This window comes from Dipodomys ordii, unplaced genomic scaffold, assembly GCF_000151885.1.
Source record: "Dipodomys ordii isolate 6190 unplaced genomic scaffold, Dord_2.0 Scaffold98, whole genome shotgun sequence".
Classification (NCBI taxonomy): domain Eukaryota; kingdom Metazoa; phylum Chordata; class Mammalia; order Rodentia; family Heteromyidae; genus Dipodomys; species Dipodomys ordii.
The window spans coordinates 3,319,479-3,342,825 of NW_012267314.1; the positions used below are offsets into that span (position 1 = coordinate 3,319,479).

The window sequence follows — 23,347 nt, forward strand, 5'->3', positions numbered from 1 at the left end:
TCTGGTTGCATTATTCTTTTCCTTGATTTTGAATTCACCCCCCCCATGGAATACTCTTTTGATTAATTTATACAACATAAAATACATTCATCAGTTACCGTTGTTTATAAGAACCATTCCAAATGCGTGCTTGAGTGTTAGTAGTGAGCCCCTTGCCAACCACCAAGAAGAGCTTGAAAATTGGGTTTCTGGTGAAGCCATCAGACTCAGCTCTTTTGTTTCCATGGGTGATCTTGGGGCCTGTGCAGAGATATTCTGATCTGGTAACTTGCGAAGCTCCAACACAACCTACGGAGAGGGTTTAAGAGGGTTTAACAGGGTGGGAAAGAATTGAACTTGGAGTGTCTGTATTGTTCTTTCTTGGAAACAATTCCTACCACATGTTTTCAGATTTTTCGCCATTCGGGTTTTGTTTTGTTTAATTCCCTAGCTGGGCTCCTTCCTCATTTATTTTTGGAAGAAGGAAACCCTTTGCCATTTAATTCTATTAAATATCATAAATCACAAGGTAAGGAGACATTTAACATGATGACTCAGAATTTCTAAGTGGGGTAGGAGGGCGCAGTGTTGCATAGCTCGTTATGTACTGTGCAGATTGGTCCTCAGGTTCATCATCCGTCTTGTGCAATCAGGCAGCAGAAGGTGGGTTGTACCAGCCTGCTCATCTCCAGTGGTGTGTGAGGAGAAACAGGCCAAACTCCTAAGGAACGGTTGTGGAAAAGTTTTAATCTCTAGATCTTTGAGGGAAGAATTTTAACTGGTCTTTTAATTGTTTTCATTAAATTCTAAGAAACAGAAGATATTTAGAAATAGAATAGGAAAAAAGAAAGAAATCCAAGGAAATAACTCCATAGTGTTGTCTCAAAGTATTATTTCAAAAACTAACCGATGCTTTTAAAAATAGTTAGCCTATGCTTTTAAAAATAATCAACTTATGCTTTTCAGAGATTCACTTAATGTTAGTTTAAGCTTTATTCCAAAGCATCTAAAATAGAACAGTGACCAAACATCATATCATTGCTATTCTTCAGGAAAATTATGATGGTGTATTAGATTGCTAAATACATAGATACTCAACTATGGATTTTTTTGCCATCAGATTGTAAATACATTTTAATATGTCCAAAATGACATTGTTGAAAATGATACAAAATATATGAAGTGAATAAGAGTATCAAGAAAAAGCTATACATAATTATAATGATTGAATACATAATAATACATGATTGAATAAGTGTCAATGGAATTTGGCCTAATAAATTCATGTTTACTTTGTAAACCCAAAACTGCACTATAGGAAACATGAAAAATATGGAAGCATGAAAAGTCTGCTTATCCTAAATCAATTTTAGGATTAAAATTAATGAAGTATTGGCATTGCTGAAAAAATATCGTAAAGCTATCTGCATTTATCATGACATGCCATTCCAAATCATTATTGACCAATGAGAAGAGCGTAAGCTAGACTTACCCTCAAGCATCTTTTTCTCTTGGATAGAATTTTTTTGTGACCACCATCTAACAGGATGACTGTACGGTTTGTACTTATGAGTTTCTGGACAGCATGTATTAGTCTACAAGCTAAGAGTATTGTTCTTAACTAATATTATTTCACTGGCATGTCATAAGCATTTAGGATAATTATTAGTGTGTAGTAGACCACATATACTTATTGAACTTGTAATTATTCTGAAAAATACAATAAATTCCAAAGATGAAAGATTGTACTAGCATTCAGATAACACATACCTATCCGTTACATTACGATAGCCTTCCACAGGAAAAGTTAAATTAAATACATGACAAATACTCTGATGCAACTTGTTTCTCACTACACAGGAGTCCTAAGTATAGTTTTCCCAAGATAACAGGATTATATATTTAACTGCTTGACATCAAAAGTTGATAAGAATTTTGGGGCATCGGTTTGGCCAAATCTTATACAAAACATCTCCTAATTTTAAGAGATTATTCCACCCACTGCTAAACACACACATAGATGCTTCATAGCCATTGGTGCTTCTCATAAATTGGCTAATAAGAGGCTCTAATATAGAGGCTCTGCCTCTATTTTAAAATGAGGGGATACAGGCTTTTCCTGGAGAGTTGATGTCCAAGGAAAAAATCCATGACTTTCTCCCAGATCAGCAACATCCATATCCCTTGGGATTTGGGCAGATACAACCAGTCCCACCTTAGACATAATCCCTGAGCCCGGGGTATCAGGTCTGTCTGTTTGGAAGCCCTAGGCACAAAGAACATACAGCAAATTTAAAAAGATGGACAATATTAGTATTTTTGTGGGTTCCTGGAACATACATGGCTCTTCCAGGGCAGATGGTGAAAACATTCACTGATAAGGAAAGATCTGCTTAGATCTCTGTGTCGAGAAAGGCAGGGACACCTTTTTGCTTCTTCTACCACAATGCAGCCTTCATCACGTCACATTCTGTGATGTCTGCATGCCTCTCCTTCCCCGGGAAAGGCATTTGCACGGTGTGTGTAACTGCTTTACACCCACCCAAGGATATTTAGATGGCAGTTAAGAAAGTTCTCCTGATTGTTTTTCTTTTCCCCCTTTGCGCAGATAATCGTGTTTGTCTTTTCAGGAAAGCCAGCTTGCTCATCCCACTTTTTGTTTTTGTTTGTTTTAAATATTTAGGACATGATTCAGGAAATAGAAAATAAGATCTGCAGCATTACAGGGTTGGAAGAAGAGGTGCAGACTTTTGTCCAGTTTATTACCGCTGGAGAATCTGCTCGAATCAAAGCCAAGTTGACACAGATAAGGAGGCACTGGGAAGAACTCAGAGAGCATGCCCAGTGCCTGGCAGGGACCATCCAGGGGCATTTATCACAGCAGCAGAAGTTCGAAGAGAATCGGAGAAAGGTGAGAATTGGCCTGTGCAATGCCAGCTTTACATAGCTCACCCTGTGCCTAGAAAGAATGCAGTAGGAAGTGATCCACAAAGAGTGAAATAGTGAAAAGACCGTTTGCCACTCATCTACCCAGTTGTTAATAATAGATTATGTTCAGGTTGGGTCCATTTGTGTTCTTAGGCATTTTGAGGTATTCCTTAAAAATAATCTTTAAGTAGTTGTACAAAATGGTTGCCACTTAACAAATCAGTTTATGAATACACTATGCCTTGATCAATATCACCCTTTCAAGATTCTCACCCATCCATCGCTTCCCCCACCCACCCCTTCCCTCATTCTTCTTAATTTTGTAGGATGTATATTGGATTCTTGACTTCAGTTTCTTCCTCTTCTCATCTTTATTCATCTATCACTTTCCCTTGACCCCCACCCCCACCTTTTTCGAGTAGCTGGTCCCTGGTGTTTTATTTTGCTTTACTTTGTCTTTGTCCAAAAAAATCACACAATTTGAGTTCTCCCATGAATCTGCTGTATTTCAGTATACATCTGTAGACACTTGCATACCACCCACAGGCTGAGTGTTAGTGACAATTTTCCTTTCAAATAATGGTACCGATCGGATTTAATTTTAAAATGCATTTTATCATCACATTGAAAGTTACCCATGAAAAGCAGGTATATTGGATTTTTGCCTTGATGTGAATTTTCATATGATTGAATATCTTGATTCCTTCAGATCCAGCAATCTGTGACTGAGTTTGATGAGAGACTTGCTGAGCCAATTAAAATATGTTCTTCAGCCACAGAAACATACAAAGTTCTCCAAGAACAGATGGTAAGTGTGTGCATCAACATTTCTGTTTATTTATCCCCTCAAAAATTGGGTAACTCCTACTTGAAAAGGAAGCAGAGTGAATCATTTTAGACACGTAGAAATTGGAGATATTTATGATGTTTGTTGAAGAAATGTGTGGATCAGATGTACTCACATCATGTAACATATGTAACACAGGAAGTGAGTATATGTTATATTTGTATATAAGCTTTTTGTGTGTTCCAATATGGGGGCTTGAACTCAGGGTGTTGTATTTTCAATTTTTCCATTCAAAGCTGGCACTCAACCACCTGATACACCTAGACGTCCAGTATTTTAGTGGTCAATTGGATGAAAGAGCCTCTCAGATTTGTCTGTTTGGGCTGGTTTTGAACTCAAATCTCAGCCTCCTGAGTATCTAGGATTACAGATGTGAGCCATTGATGTCTAGCTACAAATAAACTTGTTATAAATATGTGGTAAAGGGGCATAACATAATTTTCTCTTTTTATTTATTAGAACATGTGATATTTTTAGTTTATAGCTCTAATACATTTTGTCACTTCCTGCCCACATCATAAATAACACAATGTGCAAAAAGAGAGAGTAAGGATGGGGCAGATTTTACATGTTAATCCATTGCCTTCCCAGATGCAGTTAGCCTATCATCACTGACCTGTTTTCTGTCTGGACTCTGAGTGGGCAGTTACTGCCAGGCTTTGCCAAGACAAGCATTTAGCTCTTTCAGGCTGGGAGGAAGAGCCAAAAGGGAGAATCATGCTGGGTATTGGTGGCTCATGTCTGCAAGCCTAGCTACTTGGTAGGCTGACATCTGGGGATGTGGTTTCAAGCCATCCCAGGCAGGAAACTGAGAGTTCATGAGACTTTTATCTCCCATTAACCACTGAAAAGCTGAAAGGGGAGCTATGGCTCAAGTGATAGAGCGGCAGCCTTAAGCAGTAAAGCTAAGAGACATTGCTCAAACCCCAAGAGCAAACCCTGGTGCTGGCACAAAGAAAAGGAGAATCATACACAGAAAAACTAAAGAGAAACATGTTAAATAACCAAGAGAACCATAAATATTGTCACTATTGCATGTGCATTTGTGCAAAAATGTCCCTTAAGGAGGGAACAGGGCTCCACTGGTAGAAAGCAAAAGATTCATGTTAATGAAAGAATTCTGGTGAAGTCAGTCTCTTTTCTCTGATATTTAGATTACAGAAGAAAATATTTAGAAACAAGTTGTTTTTTTCAGTCTTGATTTTCCCAATCTGTAAAATGAATGCTATTGAAAATGTATCTTGTAAGATTCTTTTGAAGATTGAGCAAGATAACACATGCAATGTGTATAGTAATACGCAAAACATAGTGTCTGCCCTATTCAGAGGCCCATCATTATTGTTAATAAATTCCTGACTCCAGCTACTTCAAAGGGAAATATCCATTCTTTGTGATGGATACATTAGCACATTACACCTGCCATTTGCAACTTAAGAAGAAGATTTTAGACCTGTAATCCTAGCTACTCAGGAGGCTGAGATCTGAGGATCATGGTTCAAAGCCAACCTGGGCAGAAAAGTCTGTGAGAGTCTGATCGCCAATAAACCACTAGAAAACCGGAAGTGGCACTGTGGCTCAAGTGACAGAGTGCTCGCCTTGAGCTGAAGAGCACAGGGACAGCGCCTAGGCCCAGAGTTCAGGCCTCATGACCGACAAAAAAAAAAAAAAAGGGGATTTTAAAATATTCATCTATTTAGTATAAAATGAATCACAGCTTCTACAGATGATCTAATCGATGAGGTTATGCAAAAATATGAGTTTATGAAATGTGAATATGAAGTTACTCAAAAATTTAAAAATTTAAAATTTAAAAATTTTTATTTTATTGTAAGGATGCTGTACAGAGGGGTTAGTTACACGAGTAAGTTAATGAGTACATTTCTTTTGAGCATTGTTACCCCCTCGTTTCCTCTCCCAGCCCATTCTTTTTGGATATGGGCTTGAACTCAGGGCCTGGGTGCTGTTCCTGAGCTTTTTTTCTCAAGGCTAGTACTCGACTACTTTGAGCTACAATGCCACTTCCTTTCTGGCTTTTCTGGTGGTTAATTGGAGATAAGAGTCTCATGGACTTTCCTACCTGGGCTGGCTTCAAACTACATCCTTAGATCTCAGCCTCCTGTGTAGAGAGGATTACAGGCATGAGCCACCAGCACCCAGCCACCCTGAGCTTGCTCAAAGGTATCTGCTTACTACTTAAGCCACAATTCCACTTTTCTTTTTTTGGTAGTTAATTGGAGATAAGAGTCTAGGCTGGTTTGACCTGAGATCCTCAGATCTCAGCCTCCAGAGTAGCTAGGATTACAGGCGTGAGCCACCAGTGCCCAGAAGCACATTCTTAACCAGGGGAAAGTTTCTCTGTCTCACTTCCTCCTTTCTGTCTCTGTGTCTTTACAACACATCACGGCACAAATATCTGTTGCTACCATTGCTGCTTGTTATGATGTCTGAGGGAAAATATTTTATGACAGTGGATCTCAGAGACAAACCAATCTCACCGTTCATCTTGTGCTTTTGTTAAGAGCAGGCTCCCCTCGCCTGGCTTTGCTTTCTGCCAAGTCAGTTATTTGCACTCAACCACAGCTTGACAATATTACCTGCTACCATGAGCCCTGGTTTGTGTTGGCAATCCTAACTACTCAGGAGGCTGAGATCTAAGGATCCCAGTTCAAAGCCAGCCAGGGCAGATAAATCTGAGAGACTCTTATTTCCAAATAATTAGCAAAATAGTGAAACATCAACTAGCCTTCAGTGATAAAGCTAAGAGAGAGCATGAGGCCTAATTTATCCCCCTCCCACACACACACCACATTCATACACATGAAAATTCCAGGAATAACTAATTTGATAATTTGAAATAACTCTGAAATGATTTGAAATAACTGTTACTGTACACAGGATTACAACTGTCCTGTTTTTATACGGTTGTTATTTTTTCTTCCTGTGTCTACTTTGTAAATTCTACTCTACATAAGTGGATATGGGATTTAGTCCTTTTCCAGTTTGAGACACACACAAATCCTATAAACCCGGAGGCAATCCTGTGACCCCGGAGGCAATCCTGTGACCCCGGAGGCAATCCTGTATCCCCCTTGCCCTCTCTATAGGATCTCTGCCAGGCTCTGGAGTCTCTGAGCAGCACAGTCAGCACCTTCTCTGCCAGTGCCCGGAGGATGGTAAACAGTGACTCATGTGTCCAGGAGGCCGCAGCCCTCCAGCAGAGTTATGAGAGCACCCTGAGGAGGGCCAAGGAGAGACAGACCACGCTGGAGGACCTGCTGGCTCACTGGCAGAGGTGAGCAGTGCTCTGTCTCCAGTTATGAGACAGTTGGGGCAAACTGCTTTTTTAAGTGATGACAAATAATTACCCCAGTCGGACAATGAGTGAACTTGTGAATCTACCGTGGGGAGATCATGATCTCCATTTTAACGAAAGAGGGGCAAAGGTTCTTACCTTTTATATCGACAAAAGCAAATCGCAAGTGCACACACAAAAGGGAGCCCAGTTTTGTACCTTAACATCCAAGAATCGACACTGACATTTGTCATGATGGCTGCTGAACCCCTTCTCTGGAAAAGGTGTCATCTTCTTAGGTGACCATTTTGGATGAATCTGTTTATTTTCTCTGCTTTCTTCAGACTGGAGAAGGAGCTGTCATCCTTCTTGACCTGGTTAGAGCGGTGTGAGGCCATAGCCAGTTCCCCAGAGGTGGATATTGCTGCAGACAGAGTCAAAGTGGAGAGTGAACTTCAACTGATACAGGCAAGTTCCAGTAGGGGTGAGGTAGGACCGTGGAAAGCCCCTGATGCTTTGTAAAAATCAGTTAAGGAATTAATGACGTCTCCAACTCACTTAACGTCTTGCTTTGGTTTTGTGTTCCCTGAAGCATAATGTGCTTTCTGTCTTGTGAAGAAAGAACAACTTTGTACATCTGCGGCGTGTTAGAAAATCCTGTAACCACAAGGTAGACGATCCTATAACCACAAGCTAGGCACCTTCCTGTAATCCCAGTCTCGGGAGGTCTGACATTTGAATAAAACTGATCTGGCAGAGGAGATGTGAAAAGGATAAGCAAATCCATGGGTGAAATGGGATTGGCAGTCCCTCAGTCCTGGAAGCTGAAGGAAATACACTTTCTCCACTTTTGTATTAACCAAATTTTGATCCCTAAAAGTATCTTTCTTAAAAAGAAATAAGTCATATACTATAGGAAAAAATCAGCAGCAATTATTACTTTCAAGAAAGATAAAAATACAAGAGCACAAATGTTGATAATAGGAAGACAAGGAGTTTTATTACCTGTTTGAGGAAGCCATTTTTTTTTAACCTAAGAAAAATCTTTTAGGTGTTGTTGAAGCTATGGACAATGTTACTGATTTTGTAGAGATTAGTAACTTGCTTAAAGTGATCCTGTTTTATCAATAGATAAAACTGCTTCTCAGAAGAGATTTATATATCACTCTTTAGAATAGATTGAAGAAGAAGCAAGCTTCTTTTAGCTTAGCACTTTCTAGACAGTTGAGGTCTCTCTAGCATCTTAACCCGATACCCATCTTCAGATTTCCTCCCTGAGAGAGGTCATGCCCTCATCCTCCAGACCTTCTGGTTTGTGAAACGTGGATGCTCAAGTAAAATGAAGAGTGTTTGCAATCCTGTAATCCCACAGCTTGTTGTAATACAGTCTCAAAGGAGCGAGATTCCATATTTCCAGTACCCAGCACTATGTCGCTACTGTTTGATGTGCATTGGTTCTGTTCCACAATTATTGTCCTTTGGTTCCTTTGATGACTCTTTTTCTTCATCCTAACACAGATCCACACTTCCACACTTGCCCAATTTATAACTCAGAAAACTCATTCATGTGCCAAGAATATTTAAACTTTATTAGAAAAATGGTAGTTCCATTGCTAAATCAAGTAGCAAAAAAACCCCTCTCTTTTGCCCAATGGCTTCCATTTTGAAGGAGAGCGAAACCTCTGGACACTGATTGCCCACCTCACATGGCCCTCTGTGGTCAGTGCTGCCAGGCTGAGCTGTGTGCTATGCTGTGCTTTCTCCAGACAATACAGACTGAAGTCGTGTCCCAGGCCTCGTTCTACAGCAGTCTTCTGCAGTTGAAGGAATCCCTGTTCTCAGTAGCTTCCAAAGACGATGTGAAGATGATGAAGCTGAACTTGGAACAGCTCGATGAGAGGTGGAGAGACCTACCACAGATCATCAGCAGAAGGTTGGCTCCAAAACACCTTCTCAAGCTGTTGATGTGTCTTTCCAGGGGGAGCTATGCTCTCAAAGGTGACCTGTGCTTTTAGGAGGTAGAGCTTTGTTAGCTTTTGTTGAGCCCAGCTATCCCGGAGATGATTACAGATAAGAAGAAAATGGTCACGTGTTGAATCAGGGTCCTTCAAGATGATCATTGTGGTAAACTTTAACTCTAAATTTTAGTTTTACCATCAAGTCCAATAATATTGAAGAGAGTAGGCTTGCTAAAGTATTTTTTAAATTACTTGTTGTCCATGAGAGAAAATGGTCTTCAAATGTCACAGGTTGTGTTTTTCCATCAGAGGCATTTTATATCCATCTGCTATTCTACTCCATCCAATGTAGATCTTTAGAGAAGGCAGAAAATTGTTTTTATATTATATGCAGGCAAAAAAATAGATTAAATTTTAATTAACTAGATGACTAATGATTAACATCTCAATCTTCCTAACTAAAACCGGAACAAATTGTCTGTTCAAATTGGCACTAATTAACAATATGATGCTGGGTAAGCATTGAACTTCTCTGGTGATTTTAAAAGTCTGTTCATCCAGCAAATATTTATTGAGTTTCTGAAATAGTGGAGCTCTCTCTGTGTGCGGGGAATTGCTCTCTACTGTGGAGCTTGCATTCCTCCATTGTTTATTCATTTTTCTGTGTAATCAATTAGTAACTATATTTGGGAACTCACTCAGTGCCAGCCACAACAGAAATACAAGAGCCATGAAAATAAGCAAGTCCTGACATCAAGTATTTTACATATCCTTGTAGGGCAATGAGAGAAACAATCACAGTGTTTTAGGAACACGATACACACACACACACACACACACACACACACACACACAATTTGAGTGATTCGGGGAAATACTATTCAAAAGTTAGATACTAGCTCTTGAAAGATGAGGAATTTTGCTTAAACAGAACACACTCTACCCTGTTTCTCTCTCTCTCTCAGAGGTAAAGTCAAGGACATTAATATAGCACAAATATGTAAAGGTGTTCAAAATAAAATTCATGCATATACGGTTAGTGTCAGTTTAAAAAGTGAAGCTCTGGACACAGACCATTGTAATGAATGTTAGTGTCTGATTTAGGTTATTTTTAACATAATTCTAGGATCTTTAGTCATCTATTATACATCATCTCCACTATGTGCTATACAACCATTGACTGATTCTTAGTCAATTCTTTATCAGTCTCCTGGGGTTACAGTAGTTAGCAAAGCAGATACAATCCTTGCTCTTGTGGAGGGTCAGGTGGGCTTAGAAGGGGCAGAGGTAACTATATGAACAACAATTGGGTAAGATTTATGTACTATTACATACCATGAATGAATGAGACTTATGTATGATTACCATAGTATGAAAACAAGAAAATAAGTCACCAAGGCAGGAGCCACAGGTGAAGGCAACTTCAGACTTTGTGTTTAATCAGGCCTCCCTGGGGAGACGGGACCCAATTAAGCCCTGGATGCTGCATAAGAAGCAGAGCCTACACCATGACAGGATGTATAGACAGAGGCAGCAAAAGAGGCAACAGCTGTGAGACAGAAGTGGGAGGGGGAGGAGAGGGGATAGAGCTGTGGCAGATGACACTAGAGGAGCCCACCATGCGGGGTCCCTGGCAGGAAGACGATTGGGAGTTTTGCCTTCCTACATGCGACAGGAAACTGCCAAGATGTTGACCCATGACAGAATCCTCTGGTCCCAAGAAACCATATTGCCCTACCATATCAAGGGTGGATGGTAGTGAGGTAAAGTTAGCGGGAGGCAAGCAGCTTTGGTGGGGGTTGGAGGCCTGGGTGATGGATGAGAGGATTTGCGGGTGTGCACTGGGGTGGGGGTAGTCGGAGAAGAGGGTAAGGAGGGACAGGAAATGCATATGAGAGTGAGACACAGGTAAGACAGACATGGGTCAGGCAGGGTGAGGGGGTACCGGGGGGAAAAGACTGACCCCCAGAACTGTGGAGTGCATGGGAAAGCAGCATGTCAGAGTTTGGAAACATCCAGCAGTGGGGCCTGTTTACCTGTGGCAACATCGCTTTTGCCCTGGGGTAAACTTTATTCTCCTCATAGATCGCTGGCCCTTTCTTTCCATTCATGGGATGTTTGAACCTTTTCATCTTCTCCTGTAGGATTAGCTTTCTTCAGTCCCTGGTTGCCGAGCACCAGCAGTTTGATGAACTGCTGCTCTCCTTCTCCGTCTGGATTAAGATGTTTCTCAGTGAACTGCAGACTACTTCTGAGATCAGCTTAATGGACCATCAGGTGGCTCACACTCGGCATAAGGTAAAGTGTGTCCCGGTACGAACTGAGCTGTGGTTTAATATTGTATGTATTTGAAAGTGGGTTAATCATTGAACATATGGGTCCAGCCAATCGTTATGCAGATCAGTGAAGCAGCTACTCAGAGAACTGGGTATGGTAGTGCATGCCTGTAATCCCACCACTTGGGAGGTTTAAACAGGATGATTGTCAGTTTGAGGTCGGTCTGTGCTCTGTCTGGGATACATAGGGAGATGTTGCTTTTAAAACAACATCCAAAACCCTCCGGGTAAAGTAGTTAGTTAACCACCATAAGAAACTTATTTCCTCATAATAAAGGAAATTATTTCTGATGTTAAATGATAAGAATGCCCATTTTAAGCTTTTCAAGTTGATTTTGACCCAATCCTGTGAATTAATACAAATCCCAAGGGCTCGTTTTCATTATTTGTAGATTACACATAGAGTCCTCTTAAAAATTACTTTAAATGATCTTTAGGTAGTTGCATCTAGGTGTTGCGATTCAGCAAAGCAGTTTCAGCACGCACCTTGACATCCAACAGCCCAGGGTCCCTCTGTGTCATTAAAAGGCAGCAGTAACTGTCTTCTCTTTCAGGACCATGTGGCAGAAATCCAGAACAAAAAGGGAGAGCTTCACTGTCTGCAGGGCCACGTGCAGAAGCTGGGGTCCCTGGGGCGAGCGGAGGATCTCCACCTCCTCCGGGGAAAGGCAGAAGACTGCTTCCAGCTCTTCCAGGAAGCCAGCCAGGTGGTGGAGAGGCGGCAGCATGCCCTGGCCCAGTTGGCTGAATTCCTTCAGAGCCATAATTCACTGTCCAGAGTTCTCCACCGGCTAAGACAAACAGTGGAAGCCACCAGCAGCATGAACAAGAAGCAGTCGGACTTATTGAAAAAGGACCTAAATGATGCTATCCAAGACGTCAAGACACTGGAATCCACTGCCATCAGCCTTGATGGCGTCCTTGCCAAAGCTCAATACCATCTAAAGAGTGGGAGCCCAGAGCAGAGGACTTCCTGCAGAGCCACGGCCGATCAGCTCTGCTTGGAAGTAGAGAGGATCCAGAACCTCTTGGGGACCAAGCAGAGTGAGGCGGATGCCCTGGCTGTATTGAAAAAAGCATTTCAAGACCAGAAAGAAGAGTTGCTGAAGAGCATTGAAGACATCGAGGAAAGGACAGACAAGGAGCGATTAAAGGAACCCACCCGTCCAGCCCTGCAACAGAGGTATCACAAAATGGGGTGGATTTTCCTTTGCTCTGAGATTAAGCAAAGCTTGAATAGCACCATGTATAGTTACTTCATATATATATATAGATAGATAGATAGATAGATATAGATATACACATATACATATATGTCACTCCTTTAAGCAGGTTTTTCTCAGGATGGCTTTGTGTACCTCTGGTTCTATCTACATAAAAGCATCTAGGTCTTATTTCCCAGTAAGCAATGTCTTACCAATAGACAAATTCTCTAGCAAAATGCAGGCAAAGACCCAAGTTCTGCTGATAAAAATATTACAGAATCCTCCCTTGGAAAGGATCAAGCACATTGGCTGATAGTAGATGGTGTCATCAGAGGACAGAAATGGGGTGAGAAAGTTCTCTGTGGTGGAAAGGAGCTTAGCAAGGTGACTCTTTCCTAAAACTGTCGCCTCCCTTTCAATCTTTTTTTTCCCTTCAGAGTAGAGTTTCATCCTTTTTCATCTTTTCAGGGCCACTCTGGGGCTCTGGGGACAGAGAAGGAGTCATACAATGCAATCATACAAAGGTGTTCATTATAAGAGTCGTTTTGTCCCTGCCAACACCATTACCACTTGTCCCTTTTTAATCAGAGTAGGATGTGAGCCAAAGCACTAATGAGGTGACCATGGTGTCTGCCCTTGGCTCTAGACCAAGACCCTGAGGTTACCCCCACCTCTCTCCATCCATTCTAAGAAGGAATTGACTACAGAGGTGATTTGGAAAGGAAAGATGGTTCCTTGTGCTGGAGGAGGTCAGGAGCATCACTGATGTTGTAGGGTGGTAGGACTAAAACCACGGCCCCGCCTCGGGTGGCTCAGCACAGGCTGAAGCTGCTAGACAACAAAATCAAGTCTGGGCCTTGTCACTATTCCCAATACTGAACACACCAAGGGCACACAGCAAGAAGCTGGGCCAATCTTGCAATGAATCGGTGGGTTTATTAAATCTCACCCATGCTGAGGCTTCATTGAGTGCCTGTGGGCAAATTGCCTCTGTTGTTGTGAGGAAGGGATCACGCCTAGACCTGACCTGCCCAGGGCCACTTCCTTAGGGGAGTTAAATGGGGATAACACATATGTAGTCCCTTTGCTCGAAAACCATGCCAGAAAGCTAAGAGCTAGCCAGTGGCTGCCTCTCTGTGGCCACTTTTAATAGCTGTTCAAACATTTTTATATTAGGGACAAAAGGCCAGATCATTTTCTTATAGTACCCACTCCAATAAAATATAAATTTAAGAAACTTAAGTTTTAAAAGTAGATGCTTTCCATAAAGCTTAATAAAGGTATTGCAATTTTGGAGGAAACAATCCTAATTGTGAAAGGTAATTATTTGCATGGGATGGATTCATAACTCAGAAATGTTCCTTATGAATGATCATGTTATAAGAACTCATGTACTTAGCCTATAGCATTAGCCTTCCTCTTGAAAGTCTTGAAGCAAAGGAAAAAAGAAGGCAGGCTTTGTAGAAGGTTGAGAGTGAATAGTGACTGTGACTTTCAGTGTTTCAATGTGTACTGAGAGGTAGTCTGAGTCAAGTTTTTAAAATTACCTTGAATCAATTGTTATAATTTTATTTGAGGTTGTAGGTGTTGTTTTTTTTTTGTTGGTTGTGGGAGCTGAACTCTGGGCCTGGGCACTGTCCCTCAGCTCTTCAGCTCAAGGCTAGCACCCTACCACTTGAGCCACAGCCCCATTTCCAGCTTTTTTTCTGCTTATGTGGTACTGAGGAATCGAACCCAGGGCCTTGTGCATGCAAGGCAAGCCCTCTACCACTGAGCCAACTCCCAGCCCCAGTTGTTGGTCTTAAACTCAGGGCTTAGGTGCTGTTCTTGAGCTCTTTTGGTCAGGGCTAGTGCTTTCACTTGAGCCACAGCTCCACTTCAGGTTTTTGAATGGTTAATTAGAGATAAATGTTTCACAGAGACTTTTCTTCCTGGGCTGTCTTCAAACTGTGATCCTCGGATCTCGGCCTCTTGAGTAGCTAGGATTACAAGTGTGAGCCACCAAGCACCTGGTTCAAATCAATTTTTATGTTTTTCTCATTGTCCAGATGTTTGTTTCTAGACTCATATGTTTACAGAAAGGAAATGATAGGTTAATTCCTTTAGGATATTTACACTCAAATCACCTTTTCATTTACAGATTGAGATTATTTAATCAACTGGAAGATGAACTGAATTCTCATGAACATGAGCTGAGCTGGTTAAAAGACAAAGCTAAGCAAATTGCCCAGAAAGATGTAACTTTTGCTCCTGAAGTTGATAAGGAGATCAACCGCTTAGAAGTCACCTGGGATGACACCAAAAAACTCATTCAAGAAAAGTAAGCTGCAATATCCGGGTTGGTTGGAAGACTTGTTACTAATTTTTGTGCCTTTTACTTTTGGATTAAGACAATCAAGAGTTGAATAGCTTTTACCATGAACAGAGAACATTCAAAATTAACTTTACTCATGCCTAATAAATTACTTTTCACAAGGTTACAGAAACAATCTGATGGAGAAAATTTTCTCTTTAATAGAGAAATATTGGAATATTTATATGCATTTAAAACATGTAATTCAAAACACTTCATGTCATGTACATAAAGTGCCTTTGAGACCAAATTGAGATGCTTTACAATATTGACCATTAATGTTGGCCTGTAAAATTCAACCATGTTACACAAACTTTATCAAACCATTTTATGAAACACTTTCTAGTTTGTGATTTCTTTGCTGTTGTTCAGTATACACTAGAGCTTATTCAATTGTTGGTTGATTTCTTGCCTTTATATTATTGCTGTCTTTTCTTTTACTATAAGTAATGAAGTCAACAGTATCATTTCACCTAAATCTTAGTATACACACAATATGGTTTCTGTAGGGAAACAAATGTATGTATAGAATTGCTTGCCTAAAAACAGACACAAGGCCTACTTACTTTGATCATTTACAAGGGATTCATAATAACAAAAAATTCATTATATTGCATTGGAATTCATTACATTGCTCTCACACACACATATATTAATTACTGAACTCTGTCTTATTTCCTTTGTTTTGGTTTTGTCTTGTGGTTGCTTCTTTGCTTGCCTCTATTTATGCTACTTTGAAGTAATTAAATAGCATGGCAAAATAACACTTTATAAAGAAAAATATTTGGGTGACTCATGTAAACATGATTTTGCTGGGAAATGTTTTGGACCTTAGAATTAAGTAGCATGAAACAGATGCATTCTTTTTACCTCAGCAGGGACAAGTGTGGTTTTTCCTCTTGGTTTCAACATCGGTCTATGAATAGTCATGTACCAAGTCCAACTGTGTGGAACTTGTTCTTACACTAACTGCTCTTGTCTTTAATCCTTACAGCCAGAGCCAGTGCTGTGCACTTATTGACTTAATGAGGGAATACCAGAACTTGAAGTCAGCAGTAACTAAAGTCCTAGAGAATGCCAACAGCATCATTGTAGCCAGAACTGTTGTAAAAGATCAGGAAGACCTTCAGTGGGCTTTTTCTAAGGTAAATTTGCAATGTCTTTATGTGTATCGATTAGTGTGCATGTTTTACTTATAGAGTACTTCTCTGTATAATTTTTCTTGTCATACATTTAGATATGGGCTATCTTTGCTAATAGTTCAGCTTTTTAAAAATAGAATTACTGCTACCATCGTATTCCTGTTATTCAAGAAAATGATATCTTTCATATAGATTGACGTACAGATACACATACACACATATAGTTAATTAGCATCATTAATTTCTGCATAAGGTCAACCATGGATTAACTTTCTCAGAGGTAAATGGTGCTATTTAGTATTACTTCATATTATCTTTAAATAGGTGTACAAAGAAGTTTCAGCATATCAGTTTATGAGTATAATGCATCTTGATCCATGTCACCCCTTTGGCTTGAAACTCTACTCACTGATGATTTTATTAATAAAGGAAATATTTATGTTCACAGCATGAAATTGCCAAGAATGAGATGAACTGTAAACAGAAAGAGCTGGACAGTTTTACCAGCAAGGGCAGACACCTGTTATCAGAGCTGAAGAGACTCCACAGTAGTGATGCGACAGTGGTAAAAGCAGACACGGAGAGCACGGTGGACAGGTGGCTGGATGTAAGAGCACCCCCGGGCACCTGTGCACATTCAGTAGCTCAGCTGTCAATCAAGCATCTGGGCTAAGGACTCTCCAGGGATGTGAATTCCATTTTGAACTGTCAACGCTAAGTACAAAATGATATTCTGAAGAAAAATAATATTCATATAAGTTTAGAAATAGTGCAAGAATTATTTGTATTATTTAGGGGTCAGGCCTTGAACTCAGGGCCTGTGTGCTGTCCCTGAGCTATTTTATGCAAAGATAGGACTCTATCACTTGAGCCACAGCTCTACTTCTGGATTTTTGGTGGTTAATTGGAGATAAGAGTCTCATGAACTTTCCTGCCTGACCTGGCTTTGAACCATGATACTCAGATCTCTGCTTCCTGAGTAGCTGGGATTATAGGCATGAACCAGCAGCACCTGGCTACATTATTGTTTTTTTGGGGGGAGGGGTTGGTAGTGGGTCTTGAACTCTGGGTCTGGGCACTGTCCCTCAGCTCTTCAGCTCAAGGCGAGTGCTCTACTGCTTGAGCCCCAGTGCCACTTCCAGCTACATTATTTTGATTAAGCTTATGGACAGATTTTTGGGATTTCACTTAGTAGTTTCAGTTGAAACAGATTACATTTGACTTTTTTTCTTCTCAAAACTCTGGAATACTAAACCTCACATATAAAACTCAGAATACTAAACCTCACATATAACAAGAATTTAAAGAACTAAGGCTATAATTCTGCATAGAAAACACTGAACTTTTATTTATTTTATTTATTTTTTGGGGGGGATCCGGTCGTGGGGCCTGAACTCTGGGCCTGGGAGCTGTCCCTCAGCTCTTCAGCTCAAGGCGAACACTCTACAAGTTGAGCTACAGCGCCACTTCCGGCTTTTTTTTTCTGCTAATGTGGTGCTGAGAAATAGAACTCAGGGCCTCATGCATGCAAGGCAAGTGCTCTACCACTGAGCCACCTTCCCAGCCCCAACACTGAACTTTTAATATATATCTTTGGGCTTTAGTTCTTGAGTGGGGAAGAGAACACTGAGGTTTGACTTCAAAGCCTTATGCTTGCTCAGCTTGACTGCTTGCTCAGTTGGTGCTGTACCACTTGAGCCATGCTCTCCACCTAGCCTCTTGCTACTTGTTTTGAAGATGGTAGCTCTTGTACTTTTCTTCCAAGTCTGGCTTTGAAACTTGATCCACCAGCTTTCATCTTCCCTAGTAGTTATGCGTACAGGTGTGAACGAACCATCAAGGCCCAGCTCAGGGTGTTGGTTCTTGCTCTATCACTTCCCCTTTATATGGCCACATAATGCTTCCCTTGATCTTCCTGGAACTTAATGTATCTATTTCTAATGTGTGTGTGTGTGTGTGTGTGTGTGTGTGTGTGTGTGTGTGTGTGTGCATGTGCATATTTTTAAACCTTACCCTTGAGCTAAAATATCCAGTGATTCTGCTACCTTCATTATCAATATCTAGGTTCCAAAGTTTAACCAATAATGAATTCCTTTACTTAGTAAGCTATAGTAAGCTAAATTTCCTAATTTTCACATTGATATTTGTGCAAATATAAATTTGGGAACTTCAAAAAACTTTGTATACCCTCTTCTAAGATGCTTATTAGAGGAAGAGTTAAAATAACAGTACTTGAAATATGTAAAAGTTGGTTGCTCTCCTGTGTATATTCTTGTGTTACAAATATGCTCAAATCTAGCTCACTTGCTATATAAATAAAAGTGCTCATTGTGCTACTTAGAAAATGTAACTACCTAATGCCTAGGCATGGACCTTAGTCTTGTACAATTCAACTTTATATTGAGTTATATTTTGTGGAGTCTATAGTGATTGTGCTGCCATTAGTACCTCAATTCACAATGAAAATAATAGACCAATGATTCAAACAACTCTCCCAGTAATGGAAACCATCTCTGTATTGGGGTCAGCGTTTATGTGATGAATCAGGCATGCTAGTTAGCTTGCGATAGTTTCTACAAATCTTGTCAGTCAGAAAGTAATTTTCTAGATGGAAAAACCTCAGCAGGTTTTTTGAGAATTGTAAAGCCACCTGCTCTTAGTGACACTTCTGCTTTCGATCCTAGGTGTCAGAGAAAATTGAGGATAATATGGACCGGCTGAGAATAAGTCTGTCCATCTGGAATGATGTACTTGCAAGTAAAGAAGAAATCGATGGATGGTCCAGTAACTCTCTTCCACAACTAGCCGAAAGCATGAGCAACCTGAATGACAGCCTTAAAGTCGAAGAATTCCTTAAAGAATTTGAGGTAATGAAGTACCATTCATCCATTAATCCTAACTGAAGTACCATTAATCCTAACTAGGTAGAGCTAGGAGGATCACAAGTTGAGGCCAGACCAGGCAAGAAATTAGCAAGACCAATCCAAAATGCAAGCCAGGCCACATGCCTATAATCTAAGATGCTTGGAAATAGGCGGATCACAGAGAGAGGCTACACCAGGCAGAAATGCAAGACCCTATATGAAAGGTAAACCAAAGGGTCTGGGAACATAACCAAAGTGGTAGCAAAACCCTGGGTTCACACTCCAGAACTGGTAGAAGAAGAGAGAAGAGGAGGAGGAAGATGAGGCAGAGGAAGAGGATTGCCAAAAAAATGAAATTGTAAATGAATACACGAGAAATGATATTAAAAGCAGAGTTAAGGAATATTTGGAATCTATCATTCTTCATTGAGACTCACACAGCACTCTCCTCTAAGACCCTGGTCACTGATAGCTGTTATGTACATATCGCAGTCAGCAGTTGGAGAGAACTGCGAGCTGCCTGTGTCTTCCAGCCCCCTAGGCAGTGAAGTCGTGCAAATGCTATGGCCTGTTGTCTGGGTAGAAGACGCAGTTGGCAAGCCAGCTTCTTGTTGCTGCCCTCAGCACCCCGGGGAGCCCGGGAGCCTCAGAGCTCATTCAATCCGCCCAGGGTCAGGCCTACAGAGATGCGCTTTTTTGGTTATTGACAGTGACATGGTAGCTAACCCAGTTAGTGCCCAGCAGAGCCCATCCCGATGCAGAGCAAGGGTGAGTGCAGACCCTGGGGTGTGAGCCCATGATCGCTCAGCTGACTTCTGCAGAAGGGCCACGCCACATCTTTCTGCAAAAGCAAATTACTTTCTCTAAGAAGAAAGTGTCGGGCAGCTTGTGTTTCCAAGGCACCAAAATGCCCTTCTTTTAAAATGAAAGAGAACATTTATTAGCTATTTTTTTGTAGCTCCAAACAAATAACCAAGCTTATAAGCATCTTTACTCAATAACGGTCCTTCTGCTGATCTTTCTTCTTTGGTGTGTTGGTGTTTTCGGGGCGGGGGGGGGAAGGGAGGAACAAAAGGTAAAATATGAGAGTTCAGTGTTTCAATGAATTGGATTTCTGCCTCACTATTCTGCAGATTTGCATTTGATATGTTTCTTTTTATCACATACCAAGTACTGTGATTAAGCATTGCGGATATATGTTGTTTGAAACCCTTCTGCAACTGTTTCTGTTGCCGTGGAAATGGAAAAAGTTCCACTAATGAATAAATGACAGCCTATTAGAAATTCCTGCCGACTCAAGGATTTTAGTTGGTTTTCATATTTTCCAAGAGGGTTCCCCCCGCCTAATAAAAGAGTGGAAGAAAGTTCCACGTACCCCTTCTCCATTCCAAATGAGCCTTAATTGTAACATTTTCCGCTCTCATGAATAAAAACAGTTCACAGAAAGTGAAACAGATATTTTTCCCCCTCCCGCTGGCTCAACCTTGGTTTCCTGTTAACTCTGGAAATCATGAAACGCTAGATGGAACTTGCCCGTGTCTTTAATGCATTCTGTGTGGCTACTTTGTCTTCTATCTTGGTAGTGTGAAGTCAAAAACAAAGTCTTGAAACTGGAGGAACTGCATTCCAAAGTTAATGATCTCAAAGAATTAACTAAAAATCCAGAGACACCAACAGAGCTGCAAGTAAGTGGGCAGTCAATTTTGTGCTATCATATATAGTATATATGTGTGTGTGTATTGTGTATATCTATGTATATAGTGTATATATGTGTGTATTATATGTATGTGTACTTATATCTGTGCACACCTTCATCATCATCATCATCATCATCATCATCATCATCATCATCATCATCATCATCATTTCAGACACTTGTGGGCCTTTAAATACCTGGGGGGCTAAAGTAGAAATCCTTATGAGTCTCTCTCTTTCTCTCTCTCTCTCTCTCTCGATCTATCTATCTGTCTATATCTATATCTATATATCTGGATTCATTTCCAACATAATAAGAGTAATTCTTTTCCCCTTACTACATTTTGGGAGCATCATCAGGTGACTTGAGCTCATGGACCATTTTATGTCTAGACATAACTTATGTTATGTGATGAACAGATGTCTCATTGGTGCTTTCCCAATAATTCACTCAATAGCTGGACAGAGGGATAACCCCTACAAACCCTCTCCATGGCCCTTTGATGGCACATATTTCTAGGAACTGTGAGACAGAAACAGACAGGCCAGGGCTACTCAGAAAACTGGGAAAAGTCAGTGCCTCTGTCCTCTAAGCATGAAGTTCAGTAGGGCTCTTGACTATCGGCCCCACAGCCTTCTGACAGAGGGTTCTGCTGTATCTTAAACTCCTATTATTTTGTTGCTCCTGTGGCTTTCCTCTTTTGTCTTCTTTCCCTCTACCTTGTCACTGATCTTTTGCACTGACCTGACTAATGAGCGAGGTGATCAGCCATGCCTCCACTGTTCTCTAAGATATGTGCAAGGTTGTTAGAGGTTCCACCAAAAGCAAGAACCAAACTGTAAAAGACTATTTGTATCTGTCACCTCTACTGTGGGTATTGTTGGGCAAAAGTTCAGACTATTGCAGAGTGAAGGTTGAGACAGAATTTTAGAAACAACCATCTCTCTCCCTCTCTCCTTCCCTCCTCTCTCTCTCCTTTCTTCCCTCCCTCCCTCCCTCCCTCTCTCTCTCTTTCTCTATCTCTCTCTCCCCCCTCTTTCCCTCCCTCCCCATCCCCCCTTCTATCAATATCAAGAAGTGTGGATGCCTGGGTAGATTCCAGATCACTGCAGAAGGATTACATGGTCAGGACTTAGGGAGCAGGAGAAAGATACTTGTCCCCTGTATTGGCAGACACCAGCATCTAGCTTTTCCCCGGATAAGCAAGCAGGACGGCTGGCTTACCTGTATTTCCAAAGGAGAATTGATGTTAGGGTCTCCTGTGTCTCACAGTTAGTTTGGGGTGATTGCTTAGCAGTGAGTCATGACAGAGAGGCCTCAGAACCAGAGGCAAATGTGTTGCAGTCTGAGGAAGGACAAAGCAAAGGGTCAGGAGTTTCTGGGGAACTTCAGCAAGACTACAAGGAGAATCTCAACCAGTACCCACAGACCAAAGCTGGCAAAAGCAGAAATGTGAAAAACAGATTCCTGGCTCTACTCCTGTCCCATGATTCAGAACTGGGATTAGCTACCATCCTTCCTTGCCTTGTCCCGTTACTAGATAGGTTTGGCGACTTGTACTCCCTCATTTCCCTGCCTGGAAAAAGGCGTGTGCCCACTGGGGCTGTTTCCATGGTGAAGTGTGTGTGCTCTTCACAGAGATGCCCATAAACAGAATTCCTGCTGAATGAGCGTGCGGTCTTCCAGATTTTCACGAGATGTTCTCTTCAGTTTATAGAAGCAGACTTACGGCAGAAGCTAGAGCACGCTAAAGAGGCAACTGAGGAAGCCAAAGGGACCTTGAAGGATTTTGTTGTGCAGAGTACGAAGGTGGAGAAGTTCATCAAAGACCTCACCACGTGGCTGGCAAAAGTGGAGGAATTGTTGATGAGCTATGCCCAAACCGAGACTTGCGAGGGGCTGAAGAAAGTCAAGGTAGGTAAAAACTAGCTTTAAGGGACTCCAGTGGACAGTCGTTGGTTCTTCTGCTTTGCAGGTACTATAGTAAAGCTATCACCTCTGCTTTCGCTGACTCACAGTGTAACATGTTGGCACTCAGGTCAACTGGTTCACCATGTTGATACATGGCTTCCTGACAAAGAGTTGTGCTATAGTTCAGGCTGGCATTGAATTTATTCTGTATTTCCAAGCTGACCCTGAACTTGCTTTTCCCCTCCCTCTCTCTTCTAAACACTCTGCTTACAAAGACTATGTGTGAAACCCACCTCCAAATGTTTTTCATCATTTAATCATTTTTATGAGAGGATATTTGCATCTAGAGAATATATATATATATATATATATATATATGTATATTTATTAAAAAGCTGAAAAAGTATTCCACTTCCATGCCATCTGTCCGTATTAGGACATGACATTTCTTGTCAATGGTTAAGGAAGTTTGTTGAATTGGTTCTTTTTTTTTTTTTGGTTGGTCATGGGACTTGAACTCTGGGCCTGGCACTGTCCCTCAGCTCTTCAGCTCAAGGCTAGTGCTCAATCACTTGAGCCACAGTTCTACTTCCAGTTTTCTGGTGGTTAATTGGAGAAAAGAGTCTTATGTACTTTCCTGACTAGGCTGGCTTTGAACTGAGATCCTCAGATCTCAGCCTCCTGAGCAGCTAGGAGTATAAGCTTGAGCCATGGACACCTTGCTGGGTTCTTTTTTTTTTTTTTGACATCGTCTTTTACCATACTTAAGACTAAAGATACATACTTTTTAAAATTAAGTATGGATACTGTTAGTGTGGCCTGTGACCTGGAAATAA

General features: G+C 41.0%; 1 protein-coding gene across 1 annotated transcript in view; it reads left to right on the forward strand.

Annotated features, from left to right (window-relative positions):
* The window catches only part of Syne1 (spectrin repeat containing, nuclear envelope 1), a 388,103-nt gene that overhangs the window by 143,285 nt on the left and 221,471 nt on the right, over positions 1–23,347 (forward strand). The window contains exons 33-45 of the mRNA XM_013026970.1: positions 2,663–2,890; positions 3,617–3,715; positions 6,859–7,046; positions 7,391–7,514; positions 8,813–8,979; positions 11,149–11,302; positions 11,895–12,523; positions 14,686–14,865; positions 15,893–16,043; positions 16,489–16,647; positions 18,725–18,907; positions 20,488–20,589; positions 22,311–22,514. Coding sequence (XP_012882424.1) covers positions 2,663–2,890; positions 3,617–3,715; positions 6,859–7,046; positions 7,391–7,514; positions 8,813–8,979; positions 11,149–11,302; positions 11,895–12,523; positions 14,686–14,865; positions 15,893–16,043; positions 16,489–16,647; positions 18,725–18,907; positions 20,488–20,589; positions 22,311–22,514 — 2,568 coding nt within the window. The remainder of the gene's footprint in view (positions 1–2,662; positions 2,891–3,616; positions 3,716–6,858; positions 7,047–7,390; positions 7,515–8,812; positions 8,980–11,148; positions 11,303–11,894; positions 12,524–14,685; positions 14,866–15,892; positions 16,044–16,488; positions 16,648–18,724; positions 18,908–20,487; positions 20,590–22,310; positions 22,515–23,347) is intronic.